The following is an 18881-nucleotide window of genomic DNA, read 5'->3' as shown; positions in this document are numbered from 1 at the left end:
GCGCCCTCGGCCTGGCCGGGCGCAAGCCGCTGGGGACCCCGGCCAAGTGGGCAGGCGGCCGGACTCCATGCGGGTCACCTGCGGCCGGGCAGGGCGTGCGTGTGAGCGCGTGCGCAGACGTCAGCCTCCGAGGCCCGTGCCGGCTTCTGGGCAAGGTGCGCGTGCCCAGCGGCCCCGGCCCCACGCGCCGGGACACGCGGAACCGCAGACTGCGGCGCCCCTGAGGCTGCGAACGGGGTGGGCGGGGCCGGGCCGCGGGACCCGCCTCCCATTGGCCGGGCGCCGGGGCGGGGCGGGGCGCCGGGGTGGGGCGGGGCGAGCCGGCTCTGGAGAGCAGACGCTGGCGCTGGGCTGCGGGAGGCGCTGCTCGCTGGGGGCCGAAGGAGCAGGTGGGCGACGCTTGCAGGGGCGCGGGAGGGCGCCGCTGGTACCGCCATCAGGAGCCTGAGGTTCTGCCACCTTTCGAAGGGATCAGCGACCTCTTCACCCTGCGGGTGACAGTGGGGCATCTGCCTGCGAGAGGGGGAAGGAGGGAGAACCCAGGGCCACACACAAAGTTCTCCTCATCTGGGGACAGGAGGAGGTGAAGGAGGAGGAGGAGCTGGGTTGGTGCTAACTTGGAGCTGCGAAACCTTGGGGCGGCGTTCAAGGCCCCCTCCCACACGCGCGCAGAGCAGAGCAGAGCGCCCTGCTCCTCCTTCAGCTGCTGGCGTCGCCGCGCGGGGAGAAAGAAGCCGTCGCTCCAGCGCGAGGAGAGCTGCACAGACGCGGGCAGAGGAGGAGGCCGCGGCCGAGCCCCGCAGCCCGATACCCGCGATCCGAGCGACCTCCTTTGGAGCAGGCGGAGAAGGTGGCATAGGCTACCAGGAGGTTTCGCCCACCCGGGACACGCACCCACAGTCACCTCCAAAGGATCCCCCTCCCCGAGTCTCGAGAGGCTGCTCCTTCATCACCGGAGTCGCCCCTACCTCTCCGCTCCCAACCCCAGAGCCGCAGGCGGGGACCCCCGGATCGGACGTCCCCAAGCCTCCGGGCACCTGGCTCAGCAGGAGGCTCCCGGCTCGGGGCAGGGCAGGGCCGGCGGCGGCGAGCCGGAGCCCGCCCCCTGCCCGGGCCCCGCCGAGCCCTCGGAGCCCACCCATGGGGCACCTGCCCCTTGCGCCTCCTTGCCCGGCCGCGCCCAGCCCGGCGTCCCGAGCCGCGCAGGGGAGGATCCCCGCGCAGTGACCCGGGAGTCACCACAGAGTCTGGGAGGCTCGGCGGCTGGAGCAGCAGGCGGCTCCCCGCAGCTCTCAGCGCTTCCAGGCAGCTCTCCCAGCCGTGCCAGAGGCCGGGCCCGCCACTCCCAGGTAGGAGACACCCCAGTAGAGCTGGGGATCTGGGGGAAGTGGAGCAGCCGGGAAGAAAGGGTAGAGGCTTGGAGGAGGAAAGCTCAGTGATTCCTTAGATGACCAGAGAAAGTGAAATTGATTGAGCACCTACTATGTGCCGGGATCGTCTGGCAACTTTACATACCCGGAGAAAATTAAATTCGTTGAGCACCTACTATATGTGTCAAACTGGGTGCTATACCCTTTACTTATCCCAGGAAAGAAAGATTTATTGAGCTTCTACTATGTTCTAGTTTTGGTACCAGAGGCTTTCCATTTAAAGAGCTAGAGTAATAGCCCATTTAAATAGGAGGAAACCGGGGCTCAGGGAAGACGAGTCAACTTCCCCAAACACTCCTGTCCCCCTTCTGGAGCTGGCTGCAGCCTGCATACCTGGAGGTGGGGAAGGAAGATTAAGAAGTGCCTTCCTTATCCAGAGTTCTTGAGCTTTTTCTGGGTTGGTGCTGAGTGAGTTTCCTGAATGATCCCCTTCCCAGGAGGGGTTTCCTGTAACTTAGCTGTCTTGGAGGGCCCAGAAGGCAGCTCTGGAGGCCTCTCTGTGCCCTCCCCTCCTCTTGTCCCCAGCACTGGGAGGATGACAAGGGATGTTGTCCAAGACCTCATGGAAGGTGGGAAGCCAGGCTGGGAGGGAGCAGCCAGGTCAGGAGCTGGTGACTCAGGCCTCCCGTGGTGTCAGAGACAAGATGGGTTCCCTGCAAGACCTGCGCCTGCATTCCAGTCCAGCCTCACTGGGCAGCCCCACGGCTGCCAAGATAAAGTGCCACGAAGAAGAGAACCCAGCATGTGTTCAGGTTTGCTGTGGCTCAGGAGCTGGGTCAGCCTCCAGACTTATTGGAAGCCCAGGGCCACACAGGGAGTTTGTTTCTTACCATTAACAGAGGAATAATCTGAGCCCCAGGGAGCCAAGTCATTTGCCCAGGGCTGCCGGGCTGGTGAGAGGCAGAGCTGGCCTGCCGGAAGCAGATGCCTGCCTACCTTCTACCACCTGAGCTGCCAAGGGTGGTGGGGTTGGCTTTGCCAAGCCCCTGGACTCTCAGAGCGGCAGCTGGAGGCCAGTGACGGCAATGTGCGTGTCCAGAGAGGCTGAGTGTGCGCTGATGGAGGAGGCATGGGGGGTGGAGGAGGGGCAGTGCAGTGAAACAGGCTCTGGGGCATACACCGGGAGAACACGTCCAGACTCTTGTCCCGCTGCCTGTGCCTGTGTGACTCTTTCATCTTCCAGGCAGGCCCTGGGGGACAGGCTTAAGGGAGAAGAAGTGTTGAATCCACAGGTGCACTTGCTCGGAGGTGGCTGGCAGGGTTGGGGGAGAATCCTGGGAGGTGCCTGCCCCCTTTCCGCTCTGCTGCCTACAGGGAGAGAAGGAGTGAGAATATAATATGTCTCAGGGGTCATCCCCCAGCATGACGCCAGCTGAGGCTTCACTGAGATAGACAGTGTTTTGGAAAAGACCGGTTTTGGCCAGGAGTGGGTTTTCATAGAGTTAAGAGCCCAGACTTTGGAGCCAAACAACCTGGTTCTGATCCCAGCCCAGCTAGTCATCTGCTGTGTCAAGTGGGGCAAGTGACTTAACCTCTCTGAGCGTCAACGTCCCCATCAGTTAAGTGGGCTGATGGATGCCTTCCTGGCTGTGATTACTGTGCCCCCAGGATGGCGCCCCCTCATCTCTGCTCTGGGAACTTTCTGGCTTCCACCTGTCCTCAGAATGGCCCTGTGGCGGGGTCAGTAGTCACAGTATGTGCATTCGGATACCTGTGTTGTTAGGGGGTCTCTGTTGAATTTCCTGCCTCTCAGCGCCTCGTCTCTCTGATTCCCTACTTCCCCTCTCTGATTCCCTGCCTCCTCTCTCTGACTTCCTGAAATCCATTCAGTTATTGATATTGGACTCCAAATTCCCAAAGGGCCCTTCGAACTCATCCCTGTCTGCTCCTTGCTGTGTGAGGTCAGCCTGGCTGAGGATGGAGAAGGGAGAACAGGCTGCAGAGGAGAGACGTGCCCACAAGGGTGCCCATGGTGCCACCTCTGGGGGAGGAGAGGGAAGAAAGATGTGGAGGCAGGAGGCAGCGCCCACAGAGGCACTGTCACCTGGCGTCCAGGTGTCCAGATGTCTCACACAGCCCCACGTGGCTCAGGCCATGTGAAGAATCAGTCTTCTCTCAGAGATAAAAACCACAGAGGATTTTTTTTCTCCTTTTTTGCCCTCCCGGATTCCCTGTCTCTTATTTCTGACTCCTTGCTTCCTCTATCTGTCACCTTGCCTCCTCTCTCTGACCCTTTGCCTCCTCTCTGACACCCGGCCTCCTCTTTCTGACTCCCTGCCTCCTCTCTCTGTCTCCCTCCCTCCTCTGTCTGACTCCCTGCCTCCTCTGTCTGACTCCCTGCCTCCCCTCTCTGTCTCCCTGCCTCCTCTCTCTGATTCCCTGCCTCCTCTCTCTGATTCCCTGCCTCTTTGACTCCTTGCCTCCTCTCTTTGACTCCTTGCCTCCTCTCTTTGACTCCCTGCCTCCTCTCTCTGATTCCCTGCCTGCTCTCTCTGACTCCCTGCCTCCTCTCTCTGATTCCCTGCCTCTTTGACCCTCTGCCTCCTCTCTTTGACTCCTTGCCTCCTTTCTCTGATTCCCTGCCTCTTTGACTCCCTGCCTCCTCTCTCTGACTCCCTGCCTCCTCTCTCTGACTCCCTGCCTCCTCTCTCTGACTCCCTGCCTCCTCTCTTTGACTCCCTGCCTCCTCTCTCTGATTCTCTGCCTCTTTGACTCCTGCCTCCTCTCTCTGACTCCCTGAAGCTCATTAAGTCATTGCTATCAGCTCGTCTGTACCAAGCTCTGGGCTGGAGGCTGGGCAGGGCAGTGATGGAGACACATACTATCCCTGGGAGCTTCTGGCCCCTTTCCCGTCCTGTCTAGACAGAAGTGACCACCAGCAGAGTCAAGCTGTCTGCAGAGGGACTTGGGGAGGGGGCTGTCATGGGTTAGGGCTTCTTTCCCCCCCATCTCTGCTGAAGGCCCAGGCTGGCTGAGACAGCCTGGCAGAGACTGAGAAGGGCTCCCCGGCAGAGACTGAGAAGGGCTCCCCTGCTGTGGTCTGGCAGCCCTCTCTCCACCCTCCTCTCTCTCACTTCCTGCCTCCCACACGTATGCCCTGGGCACCTCATCAGGGCTGCCCTAGGGGAGGGCCCTCCTTAGCACGGCCCCTGGGCCAGTCAGGTGGTTGAGGCTGAGGAAAGAAGGTCCCAGAGGGGGGCTTCAGGCAAACCCAAAGAGAGAGCCATTTACCATTTGATGAATGCACAGACCGTTTATTGAGCCCCTGCTGTGTACATGGCATGGCAGTTTTGTGGGATAAATTCAAAGACAGCTGTAGGTGGGAGCTGGGTGGGGGACGTGGGGGTCTTAGGCTTGAACTACTGCCCAGGCTCCCTTATTAACCAAGTAGGCTAGTCACAGAGCCTTCTGAGCTCGGAGCAGACCACCGGGGATCAAACCTCTCCTCTGCTGGTTACTGGCTGTGCAACTGTAAGCAAGTAATTTAACCTCTCTGTGCCTCAGTTGCCTCATCTGTAAATTGGAGCATAACACCACCTGTTTTCTGGGGTTACTGAAGGGAGAAATAGGTTAACATGTGTGCAGCACTTAGAACACTCTGGCATATTTTAGCTGCAAAATAAATGCCAGCTATGATTATTTCTATACTTAGTGCGGGGCTTGGCACACTGCATGGGCTCAAGTGGCAGCAGTTGCCGTCCTTGTGGCTCCAGGCCTGGGGTCCGCCGTGTGCTGAGCTGGCTTATTGTGTGCGTCCCTTTGTGATTCATTCATCGAAGTCACATTGGTAGCTTAGAATTGACCGTGGTGGGAGCATTTACGCCATGGAAATTGGCAAATACCACCAATCAGGACTTATAACAAAGGTATTTTTGAGAGGCGGTTTCCTGCACAGAGGCTGGTAGTTGGGCAGGGTGAGCAGATCCAGATGCGTGCCAGGGACTCACATGCAGGCAACCTCTCCACCTCGAGTGGCCATCTCAGACCTTAGCATCATGATAGCCAGGAAGCGATGGTGTTGGAAAGCACCTTGGGTTAATGGAGGAGGCACTCAAGGAAACCGACTTGGGGCATCCTGGGGTGGGGACCAAGTATGGGCACATACAGCTTTTTGTGTGAATTTAAAAACAATGCGTCTTCCTCTACACAAAATGCCCCTTCCTCTGGGATGCAGCCCCCACCTCTGGGATGCAGCCCCCACTTGCCCACCCAGCCATGTGCCTTGTGCAGTGGCCAACCTGCACAACCTGTGGCAGCCTGCAGAGGACCGAGGGAATTGACATTTCAGCAGGCCTGTGCCCATCTGCAGTTCAGGAGCTGAAAAGAGAGGAGGGATTCCTGCTAGGGTGGGGACATCAGAGAGGCCTTCAGAGAGCAGGTGGCACTTGAGCCAGATCCTGAAACTTAAGGGGAGGAGGGTGTTCTGCAGAGGGGTGGCATGAGCAAAGGAGTGGAGGCCGATCTCAGCAAAGCTCAAACTAACTAGGGTGACTGGGGTCAGGGGTTCTGGGGTGGGGATTCTGGTGGGCACTGAGGTAGGAAAGGAAGGAGGGCTGGGCTGTAAAGAGCCTTTGGGATGAGCCTGGTGGAGCCTGTGGGTTTGCTTATACAAGAGCTTGGATCCATGTCGGCCTCTTTCATGAGGTCAAGAGGCTCCCATAGAAAGCTCTGGGTTTGCCCCAGAACCATTAACCTTTGGAGTTGGGTGGGAAACTTGAGCCAGCCATGAGTTATTCCCCATTCCACATCCTCTACTCCGGGCCTCTGGGTCTCCTGGAGGCAAGTAAACACCTAGGGCCTGGGAGGCAAAAATATCCGGGAGGCCATGGAGCGGAGGGAGCCCGCCAGATGCAGAGCACAGGTCTAAAGGTGGGTGGCTGCAGGAGCAACCCCAGGCATCCAGCTTGGAGCATGTGGTGTGGACCTAGCCTTCCCTTCTTCCCAGGAGGGCTGAATGACCACAGAACCGCTTCCTGCCTCAGGCTTAAGAAATGCATGCTAGTGCCTTCCCCGTGTCTTATCCTAGACTCACAGGCTCCTGGAAAGCCAGATGGATGAACCAGGGAAAGAACGGATTCTCACGATAGATACCCTTTTTGAGATTTCACCATGTGCTGAGCCTTTTGCAACAACTCTATGACTTGGGCTCATTTTGTAGATGAGAAAAGTGACTTCTAGAGAGGTTAAGCTACTTGCCCAAGGTCAGTAGCTAGAGGGAAGGCAAGGATTCAAATCCCAGGAGTCCGGGGCTTGCATAAACGAAAGGATGAATGAACGGATGGTAAGTGAGTGAGTGGATGAAGGAAGGAGTAAAGAAGAGGGCATGAATGAATGAGAGGGTAGAACTCCAAGGCCCCTTAGAACCTCGTCGGAGGTTCCCATTGACCTAGACAGAGGCCCTAGAGAGGAGGCCAAGGCCTCTAACAAGAGGTGGCAGGGCCAGGTCGAGGGTCCCCTGACGTCTGCTTCTCTCGCTTTGTCACAGCCCCGAGCCATGATGAAGACTTTGTCCAGCGGGAACTGCACGCTCAGTGTGCCTGCCAAGAACTCATACCGTATGGTGGTGCTGGGCGCCTCTCGGGTGGGCAAGAGCTCCATTGTGTCTCGCTTTCTCAATGGGCGCTTCGAGGACCAGTACACACCCACCATCGAGGACTTCCACCGCAAGGTGTACAACATCCGCGGCGACATGTACCAGCTGGACATCCTGGATACCTCCGGCAACCACCCCTTCCCCGCCATGCGCAGACTCTCCATCCTCACAGGTGAGGCCCACCGGTGCTTGGGCTGGGGTGGCAGGGCCGGGGCATGGGTGTGGAGTGTGCTGGGCACTTGGCAGTTTGCATAGTACTTGCATAGCCATCATCTGAGACAGGCGTCATCCCTGCACAGTGAGGCTCGGAGAGATTTTGCCACTTGCTAGAACTAGTGATGGAGTCTGGGCCCCCCAATTCCATTCTGTTAGACTCCGGATCGATTACTCATGGCTGTCGGGGCCGCCTTCCAGATCAGGAGCTGATACCAGCATGCCCCAGGGATATTCCTTTCTAGCGAACAGAATGATGCCCTGGCTGCTGCTTTCCTCCTCTGGGAGATCACGCACCAGAGCTCCGGGGCCCACAGTCAGTCCTCGGGGCTCAGGTCTCCCACACCCCAGGCCTTTGCCACCTCCTAGAGAGGTAAGGGCAGGATCCTGGCAGTGGTCACCAAAGGGAAGGGGGCTTGGTCATAGTAATAGTGACGGTGATGGCAGTAGCTGACACTTATCAGAAGCTATGGGCCTGACCCTGTTCTTAGAGCTTGGCATGTAGTGTATTTTATTTTATTTTTTTTGAGACGGAGTCTCGCTCTGTCACCCAGGCTGGAGTACAGTGGTGCGATCTTAGCTCACTTCAACCTCCGCCTCCCGGGTCCAAGCGATTCTCCTGCCTCAGTCCCCCAAGTAGCTGGGACTACAGGCACGTGCCACCACGCCCGGCTAACTTTTTGTCTTTTTAGTAGAGATGGGGTTTCACCATGTTAGCCAGGATGGTCTTGATCTCCCGACCTCGTGATCTGCCCACCTCGGCCTCTCAAAGTACTGGGATTACAGGCGTGAGCCCCCTTGTCCGGCATGTAGTTATTTAGCCCTCACAAATAGTTATTCGTTCCCTTTTTACAAGTGAGGAAACCGAAGCCCAGAGAGGTTAAGTAACTCACTCCAATGGCAGCACAGCTCGAAAAGGGAGTCTGCTCTTGTCCTTTCAGACAAAGCCACACCGCAGCCTCTCAGCCCTGCTGGGAGGGGTGAGGAGGGACAGGGAGGTTGTGGGGGGCGGGGGTGAGGGGGAAGAAAGGGTGAGTGGAGCTGAGGGGCTGTGCACTCGTTTACACTGCATTAGCATGGTAACTAAGAGGACAAGCCCGGGACCCAGCACCTGGGTCTGAGTCCTGGTTCTGCTGCTTCCCGGCTTTGTACCTCGAGGCAAGGGATTTTATCTCTTTGTGTCTCAGCATTCTCATGTAAAGTTGCATCGCATCAACACTCATCCTAAAGGCACTGTGAGAATTAAATGAATTAATATACATAAGGCGCTTGGTGAGCAGATAGTAAGTGCACAATAAATCCCTGAGTCTTCTGTTGAGTCAGCATTTGTAGTGGGTCTACTCCCAGCTACACAATCATTTCCCAAGTCACTCCCCTCAAGTTGCTGAGCAGGGATAAGGGAAGGAGTGAGCAGGCAACTCTCTAGGCATCGTTAAGATAACCCTTCAACTGAGATACTTCTATATGGAGAAACCCATGCTATGCCCAGCCCTGCCACTGCCTCGAGGCCAAGACTGAGGCTGCTGGGTGGCCCCTCATTGAGTGCTTTCTCTTCCAGGCTGGCTTTTCAGAGCATCTGACCCAGATAGCAGTCAAGCTCCCCACTCCACCCCCAGTTTTGGAGAAGGGGCATGTAGATAGGAGAGCCCTGGGTCGACTTGTGTTCGAATCCTCTCTGGGCCTCTTGGCTTAAATGTGTGAACAGAGGCACATGCATCCCGTCTGAGTCAGCCTCCCCAGCCACACAGTGGGCTTATACCCTGCAGGGAGGCTGTGAGGACTGCAAGAAGGCTTGTAGCAGGAGCTTCCAGCAGTGACGGGTATTGCATTGGTGTCAGCCCTCTCAGCCTCGGGGAGGGGACTGGGTACCCACTGCTATGAATAAGGCTAATGACAGAGGGAAAGAGAGGGGAGATGTAGAGAGGAAGCACGTGCATATTTTCAGCATGAATTTTCAGTGACACAAGTAATACACAAACACACCCTCCTGCAAACGCTACAGATAAAGCTAATGCCCCTTTGACCCGTGTCCCCAATCCCACGCTCCTGCCCCTGCCCCGGAGGTGGCCACCCTGGCAGTCTGGCATGGAGCCTTCCGGGCCTCCGTGACTACATTGGCATTCGTATTTGTATTCCCACAATGGAGAGTATTTTTGTCTGTCTCTTTTTTACAGCGCATATCATTCTGAGTACATCTGTCTGATGCTTGTTTTTTTCACACACCAACCCGTGCCTCATTTTCCAACCTGGTGGAACCTCATTTTTTCAACCTCATTTTCCTGCTGCTCAGGAAATTCTGAAAGCCATTAATTCCACCACCAGCTCTTCTTCCAGCTGCCAGACAGGCATCTCTGATGCTTGGCATCGCAGTCTCGCATTTGAATATGTCAAGGCCACGAGTCCTCAGGGGCCCCGGATTAGCCTAATGGGATGGGGTTTGGCAGCCCAAGAAGGAAGAGTTGCCAAGCTGACGCTGCCTTGCAAGTGCCTTTCAGAAGAGCCCACACTGCAGTTTCTTCCATCACCTCCCATCCCTTCAGCCTGCCTCGGTGAACACTGTGTGCCAGGCCCTGGGGAGACCAGGATGAGTGGGTGATGGAACCCTCCTCTGTGCCTGAGCTCACTGTTTGGAGCACACCCTTGGCCTGGACACCATTCTGAATGTGCCATGTGCCATGAAGTGGGAGCAAATGATGTGCTCTGGGGGTGCAGAGGAAGGTGGCAGCCGTTCTGCCAGAAGCTGGAGCTGCTTGCTTCTCTTCTCGAGAACTTGGGCCAGTTGCTGACTCCTCTGGGCCTCAGTTTCCTCATCTGTGAGACAGGGATCTTGTCACACCACAAGGCTATCAAGAGTTTGAGCAAAAGTGGTTGGATGCAGTGGCTCACGCCTGTAATTCCAGCACGTTGGGAGGCCGAGGTGGGTAGATCTCTTGAGGTCAGGAGTTCGAGACCAGCCTGGCTAACACAGTGAAACCCTGTCTACTAAAAATACAAAAAATTAGCCAGGTGTGGTCTCAAAATTACAGGGCGCCTGTAATCCCAGCTACTCAGGAGGCTGAGGCAGGAGAATCGCTTGAACCCGGGAGGCGGAGGTTGCAGTGAGCTGAGATCACGCCATTGCACTCCAGGCTGGGCAACAAGAGTGAAACTCTGTCTCAAAAAAAAAAAAAAAAAAAAAAAAAAAGCCAGACGTGGTGACAGGCGCCTGAAATCCCAGCTGCTCCGGAGGCTGAGGCAGGAGAATCACTTAAATCCAGGAGGCGGAAGTTGCAGTGAGCCAAGATCACACCACTGCACTCCAGCCTGGGCCTCAGAGCAAGACTTCATCTCAAAAAAAAAAAAGAAAGAAAAAAAGGAGTTTAAGCAAAAGTGAGGAAGGTGCTTGTTAAGAGCTGGAAATCAGGATGGAGGCACCAGTCCAGACAGCCTCCTCACCACCCCACCGTCTCCACAGCAGCCCCTGTTTCAGATTCACAACCCTGCCTTGAGTGATGTGGTGAGTTATCCTGGAGGCAGTGTGGGCCTTGGAGGCCAGCGCTCACTTTTTCATCCCATGATTTATTTGAGAAGCAGAGAGCATCCACCGGGTGCCAGGCACTAGCTAGGTGAGGACAGAATCAGGTAGAAATCTCAGCCTAGCCACGCGGAAGCTGTGTGATCTTGGACAGGCGGCATGCCCTTTCTGAGCCTCAGTTTGCTCACCTGTAACGCAAAGGTAACAAAATCTCCTTGACAGAGGCATAGTGAGGAATCAAGAGAACAATGGGCCTGGAGCACATACCCGGTGCTTGGCCCCCAGTAGGCCTTCATTCTCATCGTTACTGACACCTGAGGCCACTGAGCATGTACCACTGTCCATTCATTATCTTGCATAACTCTCAAAATTATCCTGCAAGGTAATATTTCATCTGCATGAAACAGACAGAGAAACTGAGGTTACAGAGGTTTCGTGATCTGCTCAAGTCTGCTGGCAGCTAAGTGGATGAGGCCAGATGCAAACTAGGCATTGAGCAAAACAGGCAGGCCACCTGCGCTCATAGAAATGATTCTTATTATCTGAACACAGTCCACACAAATCACCCACCCCTCTGCAGCCCTGCAAGGAAATGTGAAGTGAGTTGACTGTATTTGAACCAAGTGGTCCACGTGTTAGCTATACGACTGTGAACAGAGGCTTCAACCCCCTCAGCCTCAGTTTCCTGCCCTGGAAAACGGGGAGAATAATCGCAGCTACCCCAAAGACTCGCTGCGTAGGTTAAGTCAGTTACGCCGCATAACTGCTTCAGGGCACCTGTGACTCCCAGCTGTTAGGACTGGTGTTCTGTGGCCAGAGGAGGGCAGGCGTCACAGCTGGTGAACTCACTGCCTGGGCTCTCTCCCTGCAGGGGATGTCTTCATCCTGGTGTTCAGCCTGGATAACCGGGAGTCCTTCGATGAGGTCAAGCGCCTCCAGAAGCAGATCCTAGAGGTCAAGTCCTGCCTGAAGAACAAGACCAAGGAGGCGGCAGAGCTGCCCATGGTCATCTGTGGCAACAAGAACGACCATGGCGAGCTTTGCCGCCAGGTGCCCACCACCGAGGCCGAGCTGCTGGTGTCCGGCGACGAGAACTGCGCCTACTTCGAGGTGTCGGCCAAGAAGAACACCAATGTGGACGAGATGTTCTACGTGCTCTTCAGCATGGCCAAGCTGCCGCACGAGATGAGCCCCGCCCTGCATCGCAAGATCTCCGTGCAGTACGGTGACGCCTTCCACCCCAGGCCCTTCTGCATGCGCCGCGTCAAGGAGATGGACGCCTATGGCATGGTCTCGCCCTTCGCCCGCCGCCCCAGCGTCAACAGTGACCTCAAGTACATCAAGGCCAAGGTCCTTCGAGAAGGCCAGGCCCGCGAGAGGGACAAGTGCACCATCCAGTGAGCGAGGGATGCTGGGGCGGGGCTTGGCCAGTGCCTTCAGGGAGGTGGCCCCAGATGCCCGCTGTGCGCATCCCCCCACCGAGGCCCCCGCAGCAGTCTTGTTCACAGACCTTAGGCACAGACTGGAGGCCCCCGGGTGCTGGCCTCCGCACATCCGTCTGCCTTCTCACAGCTTTCCTGAGTCCCCTTGTCCACAGCTCCTTGGTGGTTTCAGCTCCTCTGTGGGAGGACACATCTCTGCAGCCTCACACCTTCCTCTCCTGGGGTTGGAAGGAATGTTGATCCCAGAGGGGTGAGGATTGCTGCGTCATATGGAGCCTCCTGGGACAAGTCTCAGGATGCAAAGGACACGGAAGGCCAGATGAGAAAGGTCTCCTCTCTCCTGGCATAACACCCAGCTTGGTTTGGGTGGCAGCTGGGAGAACTTCTCTCTCAGCCCTGCAACTCCTACCCTCTGGGTTAGCTGCCTCTGCACCCCCTCCCACCCCCAGCACACACACAAGTTAGCCCCCAGCTGCCCCTGACATTGAGCCAGTGGCGTCTGTGTGTTTGAAGGGGGCGTGGCCACGCCTCCTAGACCACGCCCACCCCTAGACCACGTTCCTCAGCCTCCTCTCCCAGGTCCCTCCGCCCGACAGTTGTGCTTTGTTGTGGTTGCAGCTGTTTTCATGTCATGTATAGCAGTAGAAATGGAAATCATTGTACTGTAAAAGCCTAGTGACTCCCTTCTTGGCCAGGCCCTCACCCAGTTCAGATCCACGGCCTCCTCTGGGGATGCCTTCCTCCTCTATTCCCAAACAGGGTTTCCATGGCCTGTCTGCACCTAGACATTGACCTCCGCCATTGAACTCCACGGTTTACAGACAATTGCACAAGCGTGGGGTGGACAGGCCAGGGCTGCTTTTTTTAATGCTCCCATTTCACAGAGGATACCACTGAGACTCGGAGGGGACATGATGAGCCCCAAGCCACAACCCTGTCCCCTAGCAAGTTCAGGGTACAGCTCCACCTAGAACCAGGCTGTCCTCTACTGTACTCATTCCTCAAGCATTTATTAAGCACCTACTGGGTGCTGGGTTCACTGTGTCCTAGGAAACCAAGAGGGTCCCCAGCCCTGGCCCCTGCTGCCCCACCACCTTCTGCACACACAGCGGTGGGGAGGCAGGGAGGAGCAGCTGGGACCCAGAACTGAGCCTGGGAGGGGTCCAACAGAAAAGCTCAGGGCAGGTCTTCTCCTTGTGCCCGGGATTGGGCTATGCTGGGTCCAACCATGTACTCAGGCATGGTGGGTTTGAACCCATAAACCAAAGGCCCTTGTCATCAGCTCTTAACAAGTATATTTTGTATTTTAATCTCTCTAAACATATGGAAGTTTTCGGGCCCTAAGGAACCTTAGTGATCATATAATGGGTCTTTCTGAGGTCCAGAGAGGGTTAGTAACTTCCTCCAGGTCACACAGCAAGTCTGTGGGTGGCAGAAGCAAGCTAGTGCTGGGCATTCGGAACCTACCACGATGTGCCCCCTCTCTTGATGCTTGGCCCCTGGGGCCTTCAGGGCTTTGGGACATCTTGTCCTCAACCCTCTCCCTAGATCAGTCTGTGAGGGTCCCTGTAGATATTGTGTACCCCATGCCAATGTATATACAAGTACACACAGATGTACACACAGATGTACACATGCTCCAGCCCCAGCTCTGCATACCTGCACCTGCATCTCAGCCTTGGCCCCTGCCTGCGTCTGTGCTGAACGCAGCAGCTCCAACCCCACCTCTGTCCTCTTCCCCACCCCGCGCCTGAGCCCTCTGAGCAGACCAGGCACCTTGGCTGCACCAGTGTGTGGCCTGCTGTCTCCCAGGCACAGCCCCGCTGCCATGGATCTCCGTGTACACTATCAATAAAAGTGAGTTTGTTACAAAGCCGTGTCCTTGCCCATGTGTATTTTTCATGTTTCCAAGAGGAGGTGTGCCCCCTCCCCGATCAAAGCTGGCCTTTCCCGCCCAAAATGCACCTGCTGAGAGCCCTGGCCCTGAGGGTCAGCACTGAGTCCACCTTCAAGTTTAAGTGTCGGGGGAGGGGGATAAGACCCCCAGATGGAAGGTGATGCTCTCCTTCAGCTTGGTCCTCCTGGGTCCTCCAAGTTTGTGTACCGAGGTGTCTGTGTCCACACAGGAGGGGCCCCTGTGGACCATTAGCTCCAGGAGGTTCTCTGTGTCTTAGTTCTTCATGTACAGCAGCAATTTCACCTCCAGGGCACAGTTGGCAATCTCTGGAAACCTTTTCCAAGCCTGGGGCTAGGGCTGCTGCTCTCACCTGGTGGGTGGAGGCCAGGAACACCGTTCAGTATCCTCCAGTGCACAGGCTGCCCCTCCACCCCCACCGCACTGAGAATTATCTGGCCTCATATACCGAGCGTGGGCAGCCTCACTTAGACTCAACCCCGGGGGCCAGGACACGGCCCCCACCTGCGTGTGGTGGATTTGTTGGACCGCATTCTGGACGGAACCCAGTAGACACGGGGCTCACAGCATGAGCCCTCCTGTGAAGTGAGACAGGATGTAGGTGAGGATGGCAAGTGGAGGCTGAGGGAGAAGGTCTGGGTCCTGACCGACACCGAACGTGCCCCCGGGACTGAGAGGTTTCCCTGGGCAGAGGGAAAGGAGAAAGTCATGAGTGTCCACTGTGTGTTTTACCCGGCGGGTCTCACGCCATCCTATCACCCAGCCCTGAAGGAAGCCCACTCATGTTCACCCAATCTGAGCGTTTAGGTTCAGAGAGCTCCATATTTTGTCCAAGATGGCACAGCTGGTGAAGTGGCAGATCAGGGATTCAACACCAGAGGCTGTCTGATCTCTGTCTGGATGAAGAGTTTGCATCCGGGAGGTGGAAACAGTCTGTTCTTTTGATCAGCAAATGCCACCAGCAGGATCAGGGAGCCAGGCCCTAAAGGAGGTTGAGAGACAGTCAGTATAAGGTCCACTGGGAACCACATTGTCCATTGGGAAGCCACAACCTCTGCACAGACATCCACAAAACAAACAGAGCCAGGCAGTGGTGGAGGCAAGACCACGCAAGTCTGTGGTGTGGGGAGCTGGAGAACTCACAGCCTCTGCCTACCTGGGGGCCCCACTCCCAGCCTCTGCATATCTGGGGGCCCTGCTTTCAGCCTCTGCCTACCTGGGGGACCCTGCTTCTAGTCTCTGCCTACCTGGGGGCTCGGCTCCTAACCTCTGCCTACCTGGGGACATATCTCCTAACTTCTGCCTACCTGGGGGCCCCTCTCCCAGTTTCTGATAATCTAGCAGCCCAGCTTCCCTCCAATCCTTTGCCCACACCAGCCACAGAAGGTCAGTGTGGGAGGCATGTCCCTCGGACACTTTCTAGATCCTGGTTCTCATACACATGAAGCATGGAGGCAAATGCTCCTTTCTGCATCGCAGTCAGCGCTGCACCATAACAAGGGCACTGGTGCACAAAGCCAGGACTCCACAGTGTCCCGCTGGAGCCCAGCCCGCCGCTGCCACTCCCTTTCTCTATGTGGGTCTGCAAATAAGTCTCGTCCCCTCCCAGGCCTCCTTTTCTTCATGAGTAAATGGGAGGCGGGAGGAAGGCATCAGGACCGGATACACACCAACAGCCTCTCGCAGCCCTGATGGTCTCTGCTAGAAGGAATTGATATTCCTATTGCATAACTCACAGCATTCCAATCATCACCAAACAGAACATGCTCACCCCAGCCCCAGCTCTAGCCCCACTCCTTGTTCCCTGCATCCCACAGTCCTTGCCCTGGAATGGGGTTAACAGTGACGGGCTGCCACAGAGGAGAAAGACACGTGTCTCCTTAGCCTTGGGACAGCAGGTAGGTTAAGATTGTAGGAAAATTCCCTTCACGGTGAGAACATTTAGAGCCAAGCCCAGGATAGCCGGCTAATCCCCCGACCCTAGGAAGGGAGCATTGAGATTATGATTTCAAAGAATTCTGTGCTGTGAACTCTAAGTACTTGTTCTGTTCCGCCTCCCTGAACCTGTCACTTACTCGAAAGAAAAACTTCAGTCTGTGTCAGGGTTTGGTGGGGGCTGATGGGAGGCCTGCCAGGGGCTCAGCAGTGAAGGCTGCCGGGAATGGGGGAAGGGAAAAAAGCTGACCTTTGCAAAGACCTTACTCTGTGCCAAGCACTGTGCTGAGCTTTTTACTTGCATCCTCTCATTGGATCCTCATGGCAGAGCTAGCTGGAATCCCTTTTTGGATAAGAGGGAATGGAGTTCAGAGAGGTTAAATCACTTGTCCAAAGTTGCACAGCCAGGAAGGAGCAGAGCTGGATGAGAAACCATGTCTGATTCCAAAGCACATTTTTGTCTCCAGGGCTGTTAAAACCGAGCCAGCTGAGGGGTTGCTCTCTGGCGGAAGAGTCCAGTGAGTTGGGGTGCAGTGTCTGGATGTGGTTCAGGGAACTCAGAAAATGGGGTGCTCTTCTGCTCACAATAAAAGGCTGAGCTGCTGTCACAAGAGAAGAACCCAACTTATTTTTCATGGTGAAGTCACTCTGCTCCACCTGGTTTCTTCAGTCTTCAGGTTCTTCCATCTCTAGGACCTTGTCACCATCTGCATGGTGGAAGCCACTGCAACATTCAGGTTCAGCAGAAGAAATAGGGGAAAAGAGTGTGGAAGAGGTACACCTGCTGTTTTCAGGGCGATGGACTTATCACTTCCGCTTTCTAGCAATGGCAAGAGCCCAGCCGTGTGACTGTACCTACCTATGAGAAGGCCTGAGAGATGCAGTCCTTTGCTAGGTGGCCCCATGCCCAGCAGTGACTCCACTGTGGAAAAGAGGAGGGACCTGGTTGACCAGTCGGTTATCTCCAAGCAGCCACCCTAATGCAATGGACCAGCCTTGGGACACCACGGGCGGTCTGACTTCAAACAAGCTCCACTTAGCAGATGAAATCAGAAAGCAGCTCTAGGCTCCCAAGGCTGCTTTAAATTGGCTCTGAGCATGCCAGGCGCTGTGGCTCATGCCTGTAACCCCAGCACCTTGGGAGGCTAAGGCAGGCAGATCAAGCCCAGCCTGACCAACATGGAGAAACCTTGTCTCTACTAAAAATACAAAATTAACCAAGCATGGTGGTGCATGCCTGTAATCCCAGCTACTTGGGAGGCTTAAGGCAGGAGAATCACTTGAACCCGGGAGGTGGAGGTTGCAATGAGCCGAGATCATGCCATCGCACTCTTGCCTGGGCAACAAGACCGAAACTCCGCCTCAAAAATAAATAAAGAAATAAATAAAAATTAAAATAATTGACTCTGAGCACTTATTCACATCCAACCCCCATCCCCAGATGAAAACTTGGACTATCCCATGATTTTCCCCATCTCTCTTGAAAAACAGAATATACCATAGGCATTTTAACTAATAAGTACAGTCTCAACTAAAATTCCTTGGCCAGTGTGATCATCTAATTTCCAGTCTTCATTCTAAAGAGTTTCCCTCCCTCCCCTAGCGGTGGTCTACTGCACACAAAAAGCTGGAGACTCGGGAAGAGAAGGGTGGACAGTTCACTTTTCTCACTTGCCTTCTCTCCCTTTAGCTACTTCTGGTTCCTCTCTCCTCCATTCTTGGGAGGTGGGTTTGGGGGTGGAGGGAGAAGAGGCTGAGAACGGGTGGAGGGAGAAGAGCAGGGAGGTTCTTCTTTGCCTAGTTACTACGGCACTTTGGGAAGATGGTGTCATACTCCAAGTATGGCCAATGGTTAACGATAGCATTAAAATCTCATGGATTATTTTGGAGATTGTTTCCTGCTGTCAGTAGGAACCTGTCATCTGCAGAGGCCTCTATGCAGTTCTATGCATCCCTATCTTCCAGGTGTACCTCTTCCACACTCTCTCCCCCTATCCCTTCGACTGAACCTGAATGTGGCAGTGGCTTCAACCAGGCAGATGGAGACAAGGTCCTAGAGATGGAGGAACTTGAAGACAGAAGAAAACTAGGTTAGTTGCTTAGTCCCTCTGCAGCCCCAAGGAATCTTCTGACACCTTTTGACTCTCTGTGCAGAGGCTTTTTGCCTCTCTGGGGTGTTCTACTGGACAGGGCCTAAGGCACTGCCATGCCTACTTCCTGTTGTGGTCAGTCCACATTTGGTGCATATGAAACTCACACCCTCTACCCCAATCAACTCTAGAAGTGTAAGGTGTTCTGAGTTTACTGGGATCTTTAGCATCTAACCCAGTCAGTCTGTCACACGCGAGATTTATCAGGCAGAGGACAGTGGCCCACAGAGCCACTCCGCTCAGGGAAACATGTCTAGCTAGTTCTTTAGGCTTGAGCTAAGGGCAGTCCCTTTCACAGCATACTATAGTGTGCAACAGCGATTCTCTTTCGCAGGAAATCTTCCTGCTGACTATTGTATATCTTCGACAAACGTGAGAAGTACAAGAGTCAAGGAGCCAGTTCTTGGCCAAATGCTTTGAAAATTTTGCTCTTGGTTTGACACCTTACTTTAGAAACTGAGGTCAACCTTCTTAAAGTGTCAGCCAAAATGAAGAGGCCATGGTCATCCACCAGATAAAGGGATCTGGGGGATGCCACCCACAGAGGGAACCCTACCTCATCTAGGAAGAGGAACACTGAGCAGGAAAGTGAGTTAGAGAGTTCAGGATTGAACCTACCCAGGTATCCTAGGTGCACACCTAAATGTGCCCCTCAATAAGAGAGGCAGAACATTTGACTTGTTCATAAC

General features: G+C 55.3%; 1 protein-coding gene across 1 annotated transcript; it reads left to right on the top strand.

Annotated features, from left to right (window-relative positions):
• Nucleotides 1-308: 308 nt before the first annotated feature.
• RASD2 (RASD family member 2) lies at nucleotides 309-14067 on the top strand. Its single transcript, XM_050806888.1, has 3 exons — nucleotides 309-1349; nucleotides 6916-7195; nucleotides 11622-14067. Exons 2-3 carry the CDS (start codon nucleotides 6925-6927, stop codon nucleotides 12149-12151), a joined length of 801 nt encoding a protein of 266 aa, XP_050662845.1. The 5' UTR covers nucleotides 309-1349; nucleotides 6916-6924; the 3' UTR covers nucleotides 12152-14067.
• The last annotated feature ends 4814 nt before the right edge of the window (nucleotides 14068-18881 follow it).

Source organism: Macaca thibetana, chromosome 10 (genome assembly GCF_024542745.1).
Source record: "Macaca thibetana thibetana isolate TM-01 chromosome 10, ASM2454274v1, whole genome shotgun sequence".
Classification (NCBI taxonomy): Eukaryota; Metazoa; Chordata; class Mammalia; order Primates; family Cercopithecidae; genus Macaca; species Macaca thibetana.
This window is presented reverse-complemented; position numbering and strand designations above follow the sequence as displayed.